Raw genomic sequence first — 15,667 nt, 5'->3', positions numbered from 1 at the left:
CCTTTGTCTACTCCACTAGTTGCATCCTCAAAGAACTCCAATAGGTTTGTTAAACAGGATTTCCCTTTCATAAATCCATGTTAACTCTGCCCAATCTTACTATTAGTTTCTAAGTGCCCAGTTATTGCATCCTTTATAATAGATTCCAGCATTTTCCCAACTACTGATGTGAGGCTAACAGGTCTGTAGTTCCCCGTTTTCTCTCTCCCTCCTTTCTTAAATAGCGGGGTTACATTTGCTATCCTCCAATCTGCAGGAACCGTTCCAGAATCTATAGAATTTTGGAAGATGACAACCAATGCATCCACTATCCCAATGGCCACCTTTTTCAAAACCCGAGGATGTAGGTCATCCGGTCCTTGGGATTTATCGACTTTTCGTCCCATTAATTTTGCTAGCACTGTTTTTTCTTACTAATTATAATTTCTTTAAGTTCCTCATTCTCGCCACACCCTTGGTTTTCTCGTATTTCTGGGAGTTTTTTTTGTGTCTTCCTCCATGTATTAATTTTAAAGTATTTATTTAATTTCTCTGCCATTTCCTCATTCCCCATTATAAATTCTCCCGTCTCTGACTGTAAAGGACCTACATTTACCTTCGCCAGTCTTTTCCTTTTCACATGCCTATAGAAGATTTTACAATCCGTTTTTATATTTTTTGCTAGTTTGTGCTCATATTCCATTTTCCCTTTATCAATTTCTTGGTCCCCCTTTGTTGATTTCTAAAACGATTCCAATCCTCAGGCTGACCGCTTTTTCTGGCAACTTTATAAGCTTCCTCCTTTGACTTAATACTAGCTTTAATTTCTTTTGCTGGCCATGGTTGGATCACTTTTCCTTTTGGGTTTTTATGCCCTAGAGGAATATATGTTTGTTGCAAATTATGTATTATTTCCTTGAATGTTAGCCATTGTATGTCCACCTTCATACCTTTTAGTGTAGTCTCACAATCTACTGTGACCAACTTGTCCCTCATACCCTTGTAGTTTCCTCTGTTTAGATTGAAGACCTTAGTTTCAGATTGGACTACATCACTCTCAAACTTAATGTAAAATTCAATCATATTATGGTCACTTGTCCCTAAAGGCCCCTTTACCACAAGATTATTGATTAGCCCTTTCTCATTACACAGTACCAGATGCAGAATAGCCTGTTCCCTGGTTGGTTCCTCCACATACTGATCCAGGAAACCATCTCGCATGCATTCCAAGAATTCATCCTCCACACCATTAATGTTAATTTGATTTGCCCAGTCAATATGTAGATTAAAGTCCCCCATGATTACTGTATTGCCCTCGTTACATGCACTTCTAATCTCTTGATTGATACTGTGCCCTACATTACCAATACTGTTTGGTGGCCTATACACAACTCCCACCAATGTTTTCCGCCCTTTGATGTTTCTTAGCTCCACCCAAACTGATTCCAGTTCTACATCACAATCTGCCGAGCCAAGATCTTTTATCGCTACCGTACCGATCTCATCCCTTATTAATAGCGCTGCACCACCTCCTTTTCCTTTTTGTCTGTCCTTCCTAAATGTTGAGTACCCTGGAACATTCAGTTCCCAGCCTTGGTTATCCTGCAACCATGTCTCTGTAATGGCAGTTACATCATACCCATTTACTTCTATTTGTGCCATTAATTCATCCACCTTGTTGCAAATGCTACGTGCATTTAGATAAAGTGCCTTCAACTTTGCCTGTTCAATATTTTTCTGCACTTTGACCTTCTTTACTGTTGGCCTTTGTTTCTGCTCCCGACTAGTTTTGCTGACTACTTTTCTAACTTGCACTTCCAGCTTTGTTTCTCTCCAGTCTGGGCCCACACTTAGGTTCCCAGCCCCCTGACAAACTAGTTTAAATCCTTCCCAACAGCACTAGCAAACCCCCCTGCGAGGATATTGGTCCCGGTTCTGCCGAGGTGTAATCCGTCCAGCTTGTCCAGGTCCCACCTTCCCCAGAATCGGTCCCATTGCTTCCCTCCTACACCATCTCTCCAGTCACGCATTCATCTGGTCTATTCTCCTATTTCTGCTCTCGCTAGCACGTGGCACTGGGAGTAATCCTGAGATTACTACCTTTGAGGTCCTGCTTTTTAATTTATTTCCTAGCGCTTTATATTCTGCTTGCAGGGCCTCGTCCCTCTTTCTACCTATGTCGTTGGTACCGATATGGATCACGACCTCTGGCTGTTCACCCTCCCCCTTCAGAATGTCCTGCAGCCGCTCAGTGACATCCTTGACCCTGGCACCAGGGAGGCAACATACCATCCTGGAGTCATGTCTGCAGCCACAGAAACGTCTATCTGTTCCCCTTACGATAGAATCCCCTATCACTATTGCTCTCCCACTCTTTTTCCTCCTCTCCTGTGCAGCTGAGCCACGTGTAGTGCCTCGGACTTGGCTCTTGCTGCATTCCCCTGAGAAACCATCTCCCCCAGCAGTATCCAAAACGGAAAATCTGTTGGAGAGAGAGATGGACCCAGGGGACTCCTGCACTACCTTCCTAGTTCTTTTACTCTGTCTGGCGGTCACCCATTCCCTTTCTGCCTGTGCACTCTTTACCTGCGGTGTGACCACCTCGTTAAGTGTGTTATCCACGTAGATCTCAGCTTCGCGGATGCTCCACAGTGACTCCAGCCGCAGCTCCAGATCCGAAACGCAGATTTCGAGTAGCTGCAGCTGGAGACACTTCCTGCACACGTGTTGGCCCTGGACACCGAAAGTGTCCCTGACTTCCCACATAGCACAGGAGTACTCCAAGCTGCCAAGCTGCCCTGCCATGGCCTACCCTTAATTTACTCCCTTTGCTTCCTCTAAATTAAAGTGAGTAGTCACTCTGAAAGCAGCAGATATACTGAACTGGAAAGAGGGTGCATGGTAGATGTGAGCCACCACATTTGAAGAATCAATTTATATTGAGATTTAGCACAGAAGCATTTCACATGTTCTGACAATGAAGAAAATAGCAACGTTTGTAATTAATACAACTGTACTGTTTGAGAGGAGTATTGTTTATTTGCCTGTTTAATATTACGGTAATTTATCTAGTTGCTTACAGCCTCAACCAAAGTCTCATAGAACGTATATTCTCCCACCTGCCAAACTCGAGGAGATCACATGTCAATGTGATATATTCCAGTATGCAAGATTCCATTGACGCGGGTTCATGTCCAACCCCTGGGTCTGGCTACATTTTTCTCCATCATCATCATCTTCTTCGGCAGTCCCTCAGAACCAAGGATGACTTGCTTCCACACTGAAAATTAGTTCTCAGGTGACTGATGAGTCGAATGTGGGACCAACAGTCTCTGACACAGGTGGGGCAGACAGTGGTTGAAGGGGTGGGTGGGTGGGGTGCTTGGGTTGGTACGTGCGCTCCTTCCACTGTTTGCAATTGGCTTCCGCTTGCTCCCGGCGAAGAGACTCGAGGTGTTCGGCGTCTTCCCGGATGCTTCTCCTCCACTTTGTGCTGTCTTGGGCCAGGGATGCCCAGGTGTCGGTGGGGATGTTGCACTTTTTTCAAGGAGGCTTTGAGGATGTCCTTGAAGCGTTTCCTCTGCCCACCTGGGGCTCTCTTGCCATGTCGGAGCTCCGAGTAGAGCGCTTGCTTTGGGAGTCTCGTATCGGGCATGCGGACGATGTGGCCTGTCCATCGGAGCTGATCGAGCGTGGTCAAAGCTTCAATGCTGGGGATGTTGGGCTGAGCGAGAACACCAATGTTGGTACACCTATCCTGCCAATGGATTTGCAGGATCTTGCGGAGGCAGCGTTGGTGGTACCTCTCCAGTGCTTTGAGATGCCTGCTGTACATGGTCCATGTTTCTGAAGCATACAGGAGGGTGGCTATCACTACTGCTCTGTAGACCATGAGCTTAGTGCTGGTTTTGAGGTCCTGGTCTTCAAACACTCTCTTCCTCAGGCGACCGAAGGCTGCACTGGCACACTGAAGGCGGTGTTGGACTTCGTCATCGACGTCTGCCCTTGTTGACAGTAGGCTCCCGAGGTATGGAAAGTGGTCCACGTTGTCCAAGGCCTTGTCGTGGATTTTGATAATCGGGAGCAGTACTGTGTGGCGGGAGCAGGGTGGTAGAGGACCTTGTCTTACAGATGTTTAGTGTAACACCCTAGCTCTCGTACGCTTCGGTGAAGGTGTTGACGATGGTTTGGAGTTCGACCTCAGTGTGCACAGACGCAAGCGTCATCTGCATACTGTAATTCGATGACAGAGGATGGGACGACCTTGGATCTGGATTGGAGGTGACGGTCGTTGAACAGTTTCCCGTTTGTTCTGTAGATTAGCTCCACTCCAGCGGGGAGCTTACTGAGGGTGAGATGGAGCATTGCAGCCAGGAAGATCGAGAAGAGCGTTGATGCGATGACACAGCCTTGCTTGACCCCGGTCCGTACGTGAATTGGGTTTGTGGTGGATCCGTTGGTCAGGATCACGGCTTGCATGTCGTCGTGAAACAGGTGGAGAATGGTGACAAACTTTTGAGGGCAGCCGAATTTGAGGAGGACACTCCATAATCCCTCACGGTTGATGGTGTCGAAGGCCTTTGTGAGGTCAAAGAAGGCCATGTACAGCAGTTGGTGCTGTTCCCTGCATTTCTCTTGTAGTTGACACGCAGTGAAGATCATGTCCATTATGCCCCTTAGTGGGCGGAATCCACATTACAACTCTGAGGAGCTCTTCGGCCACTGGGAGAAGGTGATTGAGGAGGATTCTTGCAATGACTTTCCCTGTGGCAGACAGCAGGGAGACTCCTCTGTAATTACCACAATCGGACTGGTCACCTTTCTTGAAGATGGTCACGATTACGGCGTCTCTGAGAACCCCTGGCATGCTCTCCTCCTTCCAAATAAGAGAAATGAGTTCAGGTATTCGCGCCAATAGTGCTTCTCCGCCATGTTTTAGCGCCTCGGCGGGGATTCCGTCTGCTCCTGAGGCCTTGTTGTTCTTCAGTTGTCGGATGGCCTTTTCAACCTCATGCCGGGCTGGGGCTGTGCGGAGGTGGTGGCGAGTAGCATACTGCGGGATGGAGTTGAGGACACTTGCGTCGAAGACAGAGTCTTGGTTAAGGAGATCTTCGAAGTGCTCCTTCCAGTGGGCACTGACTGCCTCTCTGTCTTCGAGGAGTACCTCTCCGTTCTTGGCCCGTAGTGGGGTGCGCTAAAGAATCCACGCACGTCGTGGTTGTCGGCTAGCTGCTGGATGTCCTGCGCTTTCTCCACCCACCATCTGTTCTTTAGGTCGCGAGTTTTTTGTTGGACCTCGGCCTTCAGGCATCTGTAGAATTGCTTTCTTGCTCTCGAGTTCTGTTGGTGTTTCCAGACCAGGAATGGCTTGTGTTTGCGGCTTATTAGCTCCTGGATCTCCTGGTCGTTCTCGTCGAACCAGTCTTGGTGTTTCCTGGTCGAGCGTCTCTTCACAGGTGCTGATTATGGAGGCCTTGAGTGCAGACCAGGCGCTGTGGACACTCTGTGTATCTGAATCACTGGGAGTCGTCAGGTTGGTTGTGAGCGCAGGCTGAATAGGGCTTTCTTAGTGGGGTCTTTGAGTGCTCCAGCGTTGATTTTCCTGCGGCATTGTTTCTGTTGCCGCCGCTGTTTTGGGGCTACATTGATGGAGATGACAGAGCGGATTAGGCGGTGGTCTGTCCAGCAGTCGTCAGCTCCTGTCATAGCGCGGGTGATGTGTATTGAGCAGGTAAAGGCACACTCTGGTTCATTTTGGATGCAAGGACCTTTACGCTGAACCCAAGAACGTATCCAACCCAAAAACCTAACTCCCAGTTCTTTCCTGAAAAGATTCACCCCCTCCCTTTCCAGTATATATGTCGATTTAAATGGATGGAACAGCCTGCCTGCTGGGTAGAGTGAGCACCACAAAGATGAATGATGAATGTGTTGCCCCACCTCCTTTACATGCTAACGCTGTCGTCCATTCCTGAAGCTGCAGTGTCAGAATGTGAAGACCATGCTATTAGGCTTCTCTGGGCAGGAAGGCTACCGGTTAAGAATATCCCCGAGAAGGCTCCAATCTTCCGAGAAGGCTTAGAAGAAGGACTAATTCTTCCAAACTCCAAATAGTTGTCTTCCAAACTCCAAATAGTTGTCTGGAATCTTCCCCAGACACCTGGTTCGACATGGTGGAAAATGCCAATCTACGAGCCCTGCTACACACTATACAAGCCCTCAGATACTTCAATAAAGATTGCCTGGAAGATTGTGCTTTCCTGACTAGTTTCTGCATGGTCTGTTCTTTCAGGAAACAAATTATTAGTGCATTTTCATTTTCTATCGGTTTGCAAACCAAACAGCATGAATAGACAGATGCAGCAAGAAACCACCTGAGACAGAAATTTAAGTGCTGCACTTCCCATTTATTTTCCAGAATGGTTTTCAGCAAAATCACAGATCATGAAGAAACGTCCTGCTGAACATCTATTATTTTCAAGTTGGTCTTTAAAAAAAATTGCATGTTTGAGACTTAAATAAAAGTTTATATTACTCGGCCATTTCCCATGGCGTTGCTCATGGGTAGAATGAATGTGATTATGGGAGGGCACCTGACCAGAAGGTGGCAGGGGCTGGGTGTCAGCGCAAAATGTGTAATTTGAATGCCCAAAAAAAAGATACCTATGGGAGAAGAACTACATCTCAAGAGAAAGAGAAGCCAAGCTAAATCAAAGGGAATATTTTTCTTAACTCATGGAGATTCATGGATAGAAGGTGCACAAATTTGGGTTCAATCGTACATGCACACATGGACCCAACTGCAGAGTTATGGTAACAACAGCCAGGGGAAGAAATCAAGCTGCAGGGAAAGAGGAAAAGCGAGCCCCAAGCTCCTGAGCACTCGACATCTGGAACCAAATGGTCGCACAGACAGGTGCAATAGCACAGAGGCAAATGTATGGCTACCTTTCATAATTTTAGAGGGAATTGTATGACTTTCCATGGGCTTGTTATGTTAGAAACATTACTTACACCGCTATACATCCAAGTGGGTCAGAGATAAAAATGATTGCTGGGACCACATTGGATGAAGTAGCAGCCTCTAAATGATTTCTTTTTCATGGTCTGTCTTCGTCCATATTTCAGCGAATCAATGTGCTTAAATTGCTTATTTGAACCAATGAGAAAACCACTTGATTTTTTATTCAGCAAAAGACAGATTTAATGTGTCCCCCACCCCCACGCATTTAATGTGTGATGTGCGATGCACAGATTTAGAAATATTTAAATTAAAGCTAGACAAAGTTTCAACATTTACTGTTTCCTTCACTTAATCATGCAGGTATCTTAACTGCATTACAGAATCACAGAATCACAACAGTGCAGATAGAGGCCATTTCGGCCCATCGAGCCTGCACCGACACATATCCCACCCGATCCCCATAACCCCTACACCAACACATATCCCACCCTATCCCTGTAACCCCACGTATTTAATCCCCCTAACACTAAGGGTCAATTTATCATAGCCAATCAACCTAACCCGCACATCTTTGGACTGTGGGAGGAAACCGGAGCACCCGGAGAAAACCCACGCAAACACGGGGAGAATGTGCAAACTCCACACAGACAGTCGCCCGAGGCCGGATTCGAACCCGAGTCTCTGGCGCTGTGAGGCAACAGTGCTAACCACTATGCCACCGTGCTGCCCAACATGACTTTCCCAGTCAGGTTGTTGCAGTAATTATTTTGACACCCGTTTAGCCCACCTTCCTCACATATCAATTGGGACGTCGTTCCTTTTGCAAGAATGACAATGGACATTAATAACCGTTAACCCACTATTGTCTCCAGCTATTTCATTTAATTGGGAAAGTTAGGTTTAGGGCCAAAGTTCATCACGCAGGACACCACCAAATTCAAAAACAGTGGCTGCATGGATCGATATGGGATAGATCCACGTTTCTAGATATTAATTTCAGAAAATGAGGCCCTAGTGTGAACACACTGAAATTCCTAAGTGGAATGGTCTCAGTGGCAATGGAAGAGTTTGAAACAAAGGCAGGATTTTCATTTCCAATTCTAGAACTACAAAAGTACTGAACTATAATTGCATATTGCACCCAATAGGAGTTTCGCCTACACACCCATTTGATATGGAAGCATATCTAATGTCCTATAGAAGCCTGACCCTATTCCATTCCTTATGTAACAGACAAAATGATTCAGTCAATACATTAACGTGTATTACATGAATCTTATCCAAAACTATTCTACTTCATGTAAAAAGAATCACACTGACGCTATTAAAATGTTATCGTCCTACAGACAGAGAGCGAGCACAAGCCTTCAACTACAGAGCGGTGATCGAAGAAATCCAATTACATATTGCGCTACGAAGAGTATCTTCAGATAGACTGTCAAAATGGCCAAGTAGCTCATGTTCGGCCTTTTAGCTACTGAATTTATTGAAGTGGACAGAAAATTTGTAAGCTTAGGAGCGGATTTAAAAAGCAAGTCTGAAGTCGAACAGGATCAGTGTCATCTAACGGTCTGTCAACAATCCAAAAAGGACTTGGGTAAAAATATCTTTCAAGAAGGTCCATCACTGGTTTACTGCTTGATGACTGCTGTGCTTTCTTTGCAGTTTGACGTAAATCTATTACAGTAATGCATAAAATATCCCCCATCACATGGATATAAATCGGAGTGGGACTATCCTATCTTAATACTGAATTCGGCTTTGTCAAATCTATGTACCCTTACATTGTGTAATATATTTGCTTTAACCTGACCAAATTAACCACTCAAGATGGGCAAGTCCCCTTCATTTAAAATTTAACAGCGCATCCAACCCTACAATATTGAACTGAAATAGCTTACCTGCTGTCACGAGGTATGAATCAGGTTCATTAACATCACACACAAAATTCTGGGCTGTTGCAGAAACCATTGTTCTGGCAGTCGTGGGGCGTGTAGGTTTTGAAGCTGCACTGCTGGCAGCCGTGGTTGTACCACCACTGGTAAGGGGGGCTGTGAGGTCGCCGGTTGGGTTTTTGGTGGTTGTTGCAGTCAACATTGTCATTGGGCTGGTATCTGAAGAGTTCCCAATTGGTGGGGGAGATGTAGTCAGTAGGAATGAAGTAGTAATCCAATCTGTCTCTGTAGATGATGGGAAAATAGCTGGAAAAGTATGTGGGGTTGATGTGGAAGAGAACAAATACGGCATTTCAACAGTAGAGCTTGGAGTAACCACAGGATCTGTGGTGATAACAAATGTGGAAGCTAAAAAACTGGAACTGATTAGCATTAAACTTGGCAAAGTATGCACCAAACTTTCAGCGGTGTATTCAGCTTTTGCAGTGCCGTTGTCTGGGAGACTTGATTCAAAAACGGATGGCATCAATGTGGGTTGTATTGCTTCAACTGAAGGTGACACTGCCTCGAAGAAAGGGGTCATATTCGAAGTACTATTAGAAGAGGTTTTGATGAAGGAAGATTCAAGAATTACTGCAAGATTTGTATGGTCAGTAGTTGCTGCCAGTAGGTTCATCGCCGTAGGATCTGGTTCTAGAAATGTGGACTCCAGTGTTAAAGTACTCAACGACTTTTTAAGAGTCATCGCCTCAAACACAGCCGAAGTTTCTAGCTGTGGTTCAAATAAGCTTAAATATTCTGTCGCCAGAACACGACTTGATTCTGTTGATAAGTCACTTATCAATGAAGAAACTAAATCCAGAGGGGGTTGTAGGAGGCTGGTCAGTTCAAGGGATTCCCTTGCCAAGAAATCTGTCAAGTGTGTAGTCACTGGTGGGGGATAACTTACATTTTCATTCAGAGGTGAAGTTGGTTTCAGATTCATGCTACTTACACTGAACGGCAAGTCCTCACTAACTGTAGGTGCCAATGTTGGGGATTCATTCATCAGCAGTGAAGGACTAACTGTGCTAATATCTAAATTATCCTCAAATGATGAATACAACGATTGACTTGAAGGATGGGTCGTTGCAGGACTGATGCTGGAGTAAGATGAGAAAGTTAACGATGGCACAGACAAAGCTATAAATCTTGAAGAAACAGTTGGAACTGGCCTTGCTAAGAAGTGGGTGTCGTAGACTTCAGATTCTAGCAGTTCTGGATCAAATGAATCAATGGCCAAACTGGATGCCAGAACAAACCCGGCAGTCTTTGATACACTGAGTGTTGTAACTTCTGGGTCATCGCCTGATCCAAAATCATTACCAAATGACCCTGTGTGAAACAAGCCAGATGGAGAAAGTATAGCTCCATGAGTAGAGGGTGATGTAAACAGATGAGTGGAAAACACTGGCCCACTGAACTCAGTCAGTATCGCTCCACCAGTTACTGAATTACTGTCGGATAAAGCAGCATCAGCAGATGTTGACAGTCGAGGTAAACCAAATGTTGAACTTCTTTCAGAAACAAGTTCTGGTGTTAAAGCATTATGGACCAAAGTTTCAATGTGATCAACAGAAGATTCGCCAGTGATTTCAAACTTTCCTGTGCTACTTAGGAATGCAATTCCATTTGAGGTTGGAGATATCTCATTTTCCCCAAAGAGATCTTCCATATGATAAGGAAAGATGCTCTCTGTTCTATATGATGTGGTGTCAATGTAACTCAGCATAGCTGTTTCACTGTACTCCATGCTGTCCAAATCTGACAGTACTGTACTTATGATGGGTTGCCATGTACCGTGGTTACTGACTGCAATGGAAGAGAACAGTGGACTTACGGGTTCAGATAGTTGTTTGCTTGGTGCCAGAATAGGTATATCCGACAATGTTAGAAAGGATACTGGGTAAACCAAGATGGAACTGGAGAGAAGAGCCGATGAGATGGGGTGTTCTGATGTTTGCCCGGTGGTACTGCTTCTCAGAAGACCAAATGGAATGACTGATGTCGGTGTAATCGAATGTAGTGATGTAGTTGTCTGATACTCTTCAGTCGTCACTGTAGCTCTGGACTCTGATAAAAGGGCGACTTCTAGGTCGTTATGAATGGCTGAAGATTCCGGGTAATCAGACAGCACAACCATCCCTGACCAACTGAGGTCTCTTATTAATGTTGTGGTCTCTTCAGAATTTAGATAGATCCCTTCTTTCAGGTTTACACTTGACTGCAAGGCTGATTGCACAGAGGTGCTGCTCATTAAGATCCCGTCCTCCTGTTTCAGTAAGGCAGTGTCCACTGTGTCATTAAGTACCAGACTTTGCTCGTGTATCCTGCCTGACAATAATGCACGGTCAGAGAAGTGTTCATCTGCAAGAGAACAGAAAACAAACATTAAACACAGCTCTGCTGAAATTCAGTGTGATATGAAACATACCAACATGTAAAACATATTTTGTGGATTTTGGGATTATCTTGTTCTAATTATTGCTGAAATTTGCAACAGGAAACTTTTTCCACATGTTTTTGTAGCCAAGACAACCTTGAATAGCACAATGTAAGCACTTATTTCCTCATTATGTGGGGAGGGGGGTCAAATTCGGCAACATTGAATAACTGTGCATGCAAAGCATTTGTAAACACAGCAGTTCTGAAGTCATAAATACAAACTGAAGTAACTGAACATTTTCAAATAGTACAAAGGTGCATTTTGACAGTCCAGCAAGGACCTTCCCTGGTTTCGAGGAAGGTCCTTGCAGGGTAGGAATTGCAAAAATGCACAACAATGGGGAACCTCCCATGCTCTACTTTGAATAGTGCCATGGAGTCTTTTACATTCAACTGAACAGTCAAGATCTTGGTTTAGCACCTCATTTGAAAGATGGCACCTCAGACAGTGCAGTACTCCTCCAGTACTCCACTGAAGTGTCAGTCTGTATTATGTATCTCCAGTCTGGACTAGTTCTTGAACCCACAACCTTCTGACTGAAAGGAGAGTGTGCTACCATTAAACCCAGGTTGACACTTGAAGTTACATAGGAGAGAATATAGACAGAGCTGCAGACAAGATCCAACTTGGACTATACCCAACTCATAGGTTAACCTAGACAACTAGCAAACAATGACCAAGAGCATGAGGGTAGTTGATACACCTCAAAAAACTGACAGCTCAATGACAGCCCTTATGACGAGTGAAGACGAGCAGTTTAACAGGAGGCACAGGCAAAGCCAATCCCTTACAAATCTAGCGTTCCAAGCCCAAGCAACTCAATTCTATTTTCACTTATATTTCTTACCCTCGAGTTTGACTTGTTTGCATTTCATGAGCCTGGAGCTGTGAAAAGGGCAGTTGTTAGCACCATTAGCCTATTAATGCACCAACAGGTGTCAGGGCTCCAGGTCCAGGAGACCAGCGAGAGTCGAGGCTTCAGGTTAGGAGACATGGGGAGGCCTGGCTTTAGGCCAGACGACCAGTGGGAGCCTCTGCAAGTTACAGACACACCCGGGGAGCCCCAGCAATTACTGACACACTCCCGGGGAGCCCCAGCAATTACTGACACACTCCCGGGGAGCCCCAGCAATTACTGACACACTCCCGGGGAGCCCCAGCAATTACTGACACACTCCCGGGGAGCCCCAGCAATTACTGACACACTCCCGGGGAGCCCCAGCAATTACTGACACACTCCCGGGGAGCCCCAGCAATTACTGACACACTCCCGGGGAGCCCCAGCAATTACTGGCACATTCCCGGGGAGCCCCAGCAATTACTAACACACTCCCGGGGAGCCCCAGCAATTACTGACACATTCCCAAGGAGCCCCAGCAATTACTGACACACTCCCGGGGAGCCCCAGCAATTACTGACACACTCCCGGGGAGCCCCAGCAATTACTGACACACTCCCGGGGAGCCCCAGCAATTACTGAAACACTCCCGGGGAGCCCCAGCAATTACTGACACACTCCCGGGGAGCCCCAGCAATTACTGACACATTCCCAGGGAGCCCCAGCAATTACTGACACATTCCCAAGGGGCCCCAGCAATTACTGACATATTTCCGGGGAGCCCCAGCAATTACTGACACACTCCCGGGGAGCCCCAGCAATTACTGACACATTCCCAAGGGGCCCCAGCAATTACTGACACACTCCCGGGGAGCCCCAGCAATTACTGACACACTCCCGGGGAGCCCCAGCAATTACTGACACACTCCCGGGGAGCCCCAGCAATTACTGACACACTCCCGGGGAGCCCCAGCAATTACTGACACACTCCCAGGGAGCCCCAGCAATTACTGACACACTCCCGAGGAGCCCCAGCAATTACTGGCACGGAACCAATGCAAATACTGGCATCCTCCCAGGGAACCTGTGCAAATATTGGCACATTCCCAGGGAGCCCCTGCAAACATTGGCACATTCCCGGGGAGCCCCTGCGAACACTGGCACATTCCTGGGGGAGCTCCTGTGAACACTGGCACATTCCTGGGGGAGCTCCTGTGAACACTGGCACATTCCTGGGGGAGCCCCTGCGAACATTGGCACATTCCCGGGGAGCCCCTGCAAACACTGGCACATTCCTGGCGGAGCTCCTGCGAACACTGGCACATTCCTGGGGGAGCCCCTGCGAACATTGGCACATTCCCGGGGAGCCCCTGCGAACACTGGCACATTCCTGGCGGAGCTCCTGCGAACACTGGCACATTCCTGGCGGAGCTCCTGCGAACACTAGCACATTCCTGGCGGAGCCCCTGCGAACATTGGCACATTCCCGGGGAGCCCCTGCGAACACTGGCACATTCCTGGGGGAGCTCCTGCGAACACTGGCACATTCCTGGGGGAGCTCCTGTGAACACTGGCACATTCCTGGGGGAGCTCCTGTGAACACTGGCACATTCCTGGGGGAGCTCCTGCGAACACTGGCACATTCCTGGGGGAGCTCCTGCGAACACTGGCACATTCCTGGGGGAGCTCCTGCGAACACTGGCACATTCCTGGGGGAGCTCCTGCGAACACTGGCACATTCCTGGGGGAGCTCCTGCGAACACTGGCACATTCCTGGGGGAGCCCCTGCGAACATTGGCACATTCCTGGGGGAGCTCCTGCGAACACTGGCACATTCCTGGCGGAGCTCCTGCGAACACTAGCACATTCCCGGGGAGCTCCTGCGAACACTGGCACATTCCTGGCGGAGCTCCTGCGAACACTAGCACATTCCTGGCGGAGCCCCTGCGAACATTGGCACATTCCCGGGGAGCCCCTGCGAACACTGGCACATTCCTGGGGGAGCTCCTGCGAACACTGGCACATTCCTGGGGGAGCTCCTGTGAACACTGGCACATTCCTGGGGGAGCTCCTGTGAACACTGGCACATTCCTGGGGGAGCTCCTGCGAACACTGGCACATTCCTGGCGGAGCTCCTGCGAACACTGGCACATTCCTGGGGGAACTCCTGCGAACACTGGCACATTCCTGGGGGAGCTCCTGCGAACACTGGCACATTCCTGGCGGAGCTCCTGAGAACACTGGCACATTCCTGGCGGAGCTCCTGCGAACACTGGCACATTCCTGGGGGAGCTCCTGTGAACACTGGCACATTCCTGGGGGAGCTCCTGCGAACAATGTAGTAAAATGTCACAAGGCGCTTCACAGGAGCGTTATCAAACAAAATTTGACTCCGAACCGCTTAAGGAGATATTAGGACAGGTGACCAAAAGCTTGGCCAAAGAGGTAGGTTTTAAAGGAACGTCCTAAAGGAGGAGGGAGAGGCAGAAAGGTTTAGGGAGGGAATTCCAGAGTTAAGGGCCTAGGCAACTGAAGGCACGGCCGCAATTAACAGCAATCATTGAGAAATGGCTGTGGCAAATGGCTGAATACAGCATATGGGTGGATTGCTTACAGGAATGCTATTGCTAAGCACGTATTACATGAATTATGTAATTACCCAATTTCAGGACTGAAAAAGTGACAAGAAGATAAAAAGCTTGGAACAAACAAATATCATTCAGTCCATCAGGCATGACCCTTTCACAGTCCCTGTAGGACTAAGTCAATCACTGACTCGACAGCCTAGCTTGAGCTTATTTTAATGTTGACAACAGCCTGCCAGCATTAAATTGACAAAAGGAAAATCTTATAACTCTCTTCCGAACTACCATGTGAATCAAGTACTCAAATCCCTTTTTTAACATGTATTGATCCAGTTCCTTTTCAACTATCAACTGATCCAGAATTAACTAGTCTGTGTTAATCTCCCTTAACACAGTTATCAATATACTGATTGACTGTCTTTTGTTGAATTGATCTACACTAATGAAGAGGAGAGGAAGAAAGACATCAAGCACCAATAAAGTGGAAATGCACAGCAACTGAAAGACGGTTAAGTGAACTTTTTGGATCATCATCAGAATGGACAGTGGTATGAATAACATAGAAACATAGAAGATAGGAGTAGGCCATTCGGCCCTTCGAGCCTGCTCCGCCATTCAACGAGATCATGGCTGATCATCCAAACCCTAGCACCCGGTCCCTACACCGACAGCCATCCCACCCAAGCCCTATCCCCGTAACCCCACGTATTTAATACCCCCTAACACTAAGGGCCAATTTTTATCATGGCCAATCAACCTAACCCGCACATCTTTGGACTGTGGGAGGAAATCGGAGCGCCCGGAGGAAACCCACGCAAACACGGGGAGAATGTGCAAACTCCACACAGACAGTCACCCGAGGCCGGATTTGAACCCGGGTCCCTGGCGCTGTGAGGCAACAGTGCTAACCACTATGCCACC

General features: G+C 47.2%; 1 protein-coding gene across 3 annotated transcripts in view; it reads right to left on the bottom strand.

Annotated features, from left to right (window-relative positions):
* The window catches only part of LOC147105992 (UPF0606 protein KIAA1549), a 319,715-nt gene that overhangs the window by 151,694 nt on the left and 152,354 nt on the right, over positions 1 to 15,667 (bottom strand). For all 3 annotated transcript variants that reach the window (XM_086008618.1, XM_086008615.1, XM_086008617.1), the window contains exon 2: positions 8,845 to 11,244. In XM_086008618.1, coding sequence (XP_085864744.1) covers positions 8,845 to 11,244 — 2,400 coding nt within the window. The remainder of the gene's footprint in view (positions 1 to 8,844; positions 11,245 to 15,667) is intronic.

The sequence above is a fragment of the Somniosus microcephalus genome, chromosome 16 (genome assembly GCF_052327205.1).
Source record: "Somniosus microcephalus isolate GS21.2 chromosome 16, FLI_Smic_1.0, whole genome shotgun sequence".
Taxonomy (NCBI): domain Eukaryota; kingdom Metazoa; phylum Chordata; class Chondrichthyes; order Squaliformes; family Somniosidae; genus Somniosus; species Somniosus microcephalus.
The sequence above is the reverse complement of the archived record's forward strand: the minus strand, read 5'-3'. Positions and strand labels throughout refer to the sequence as shown.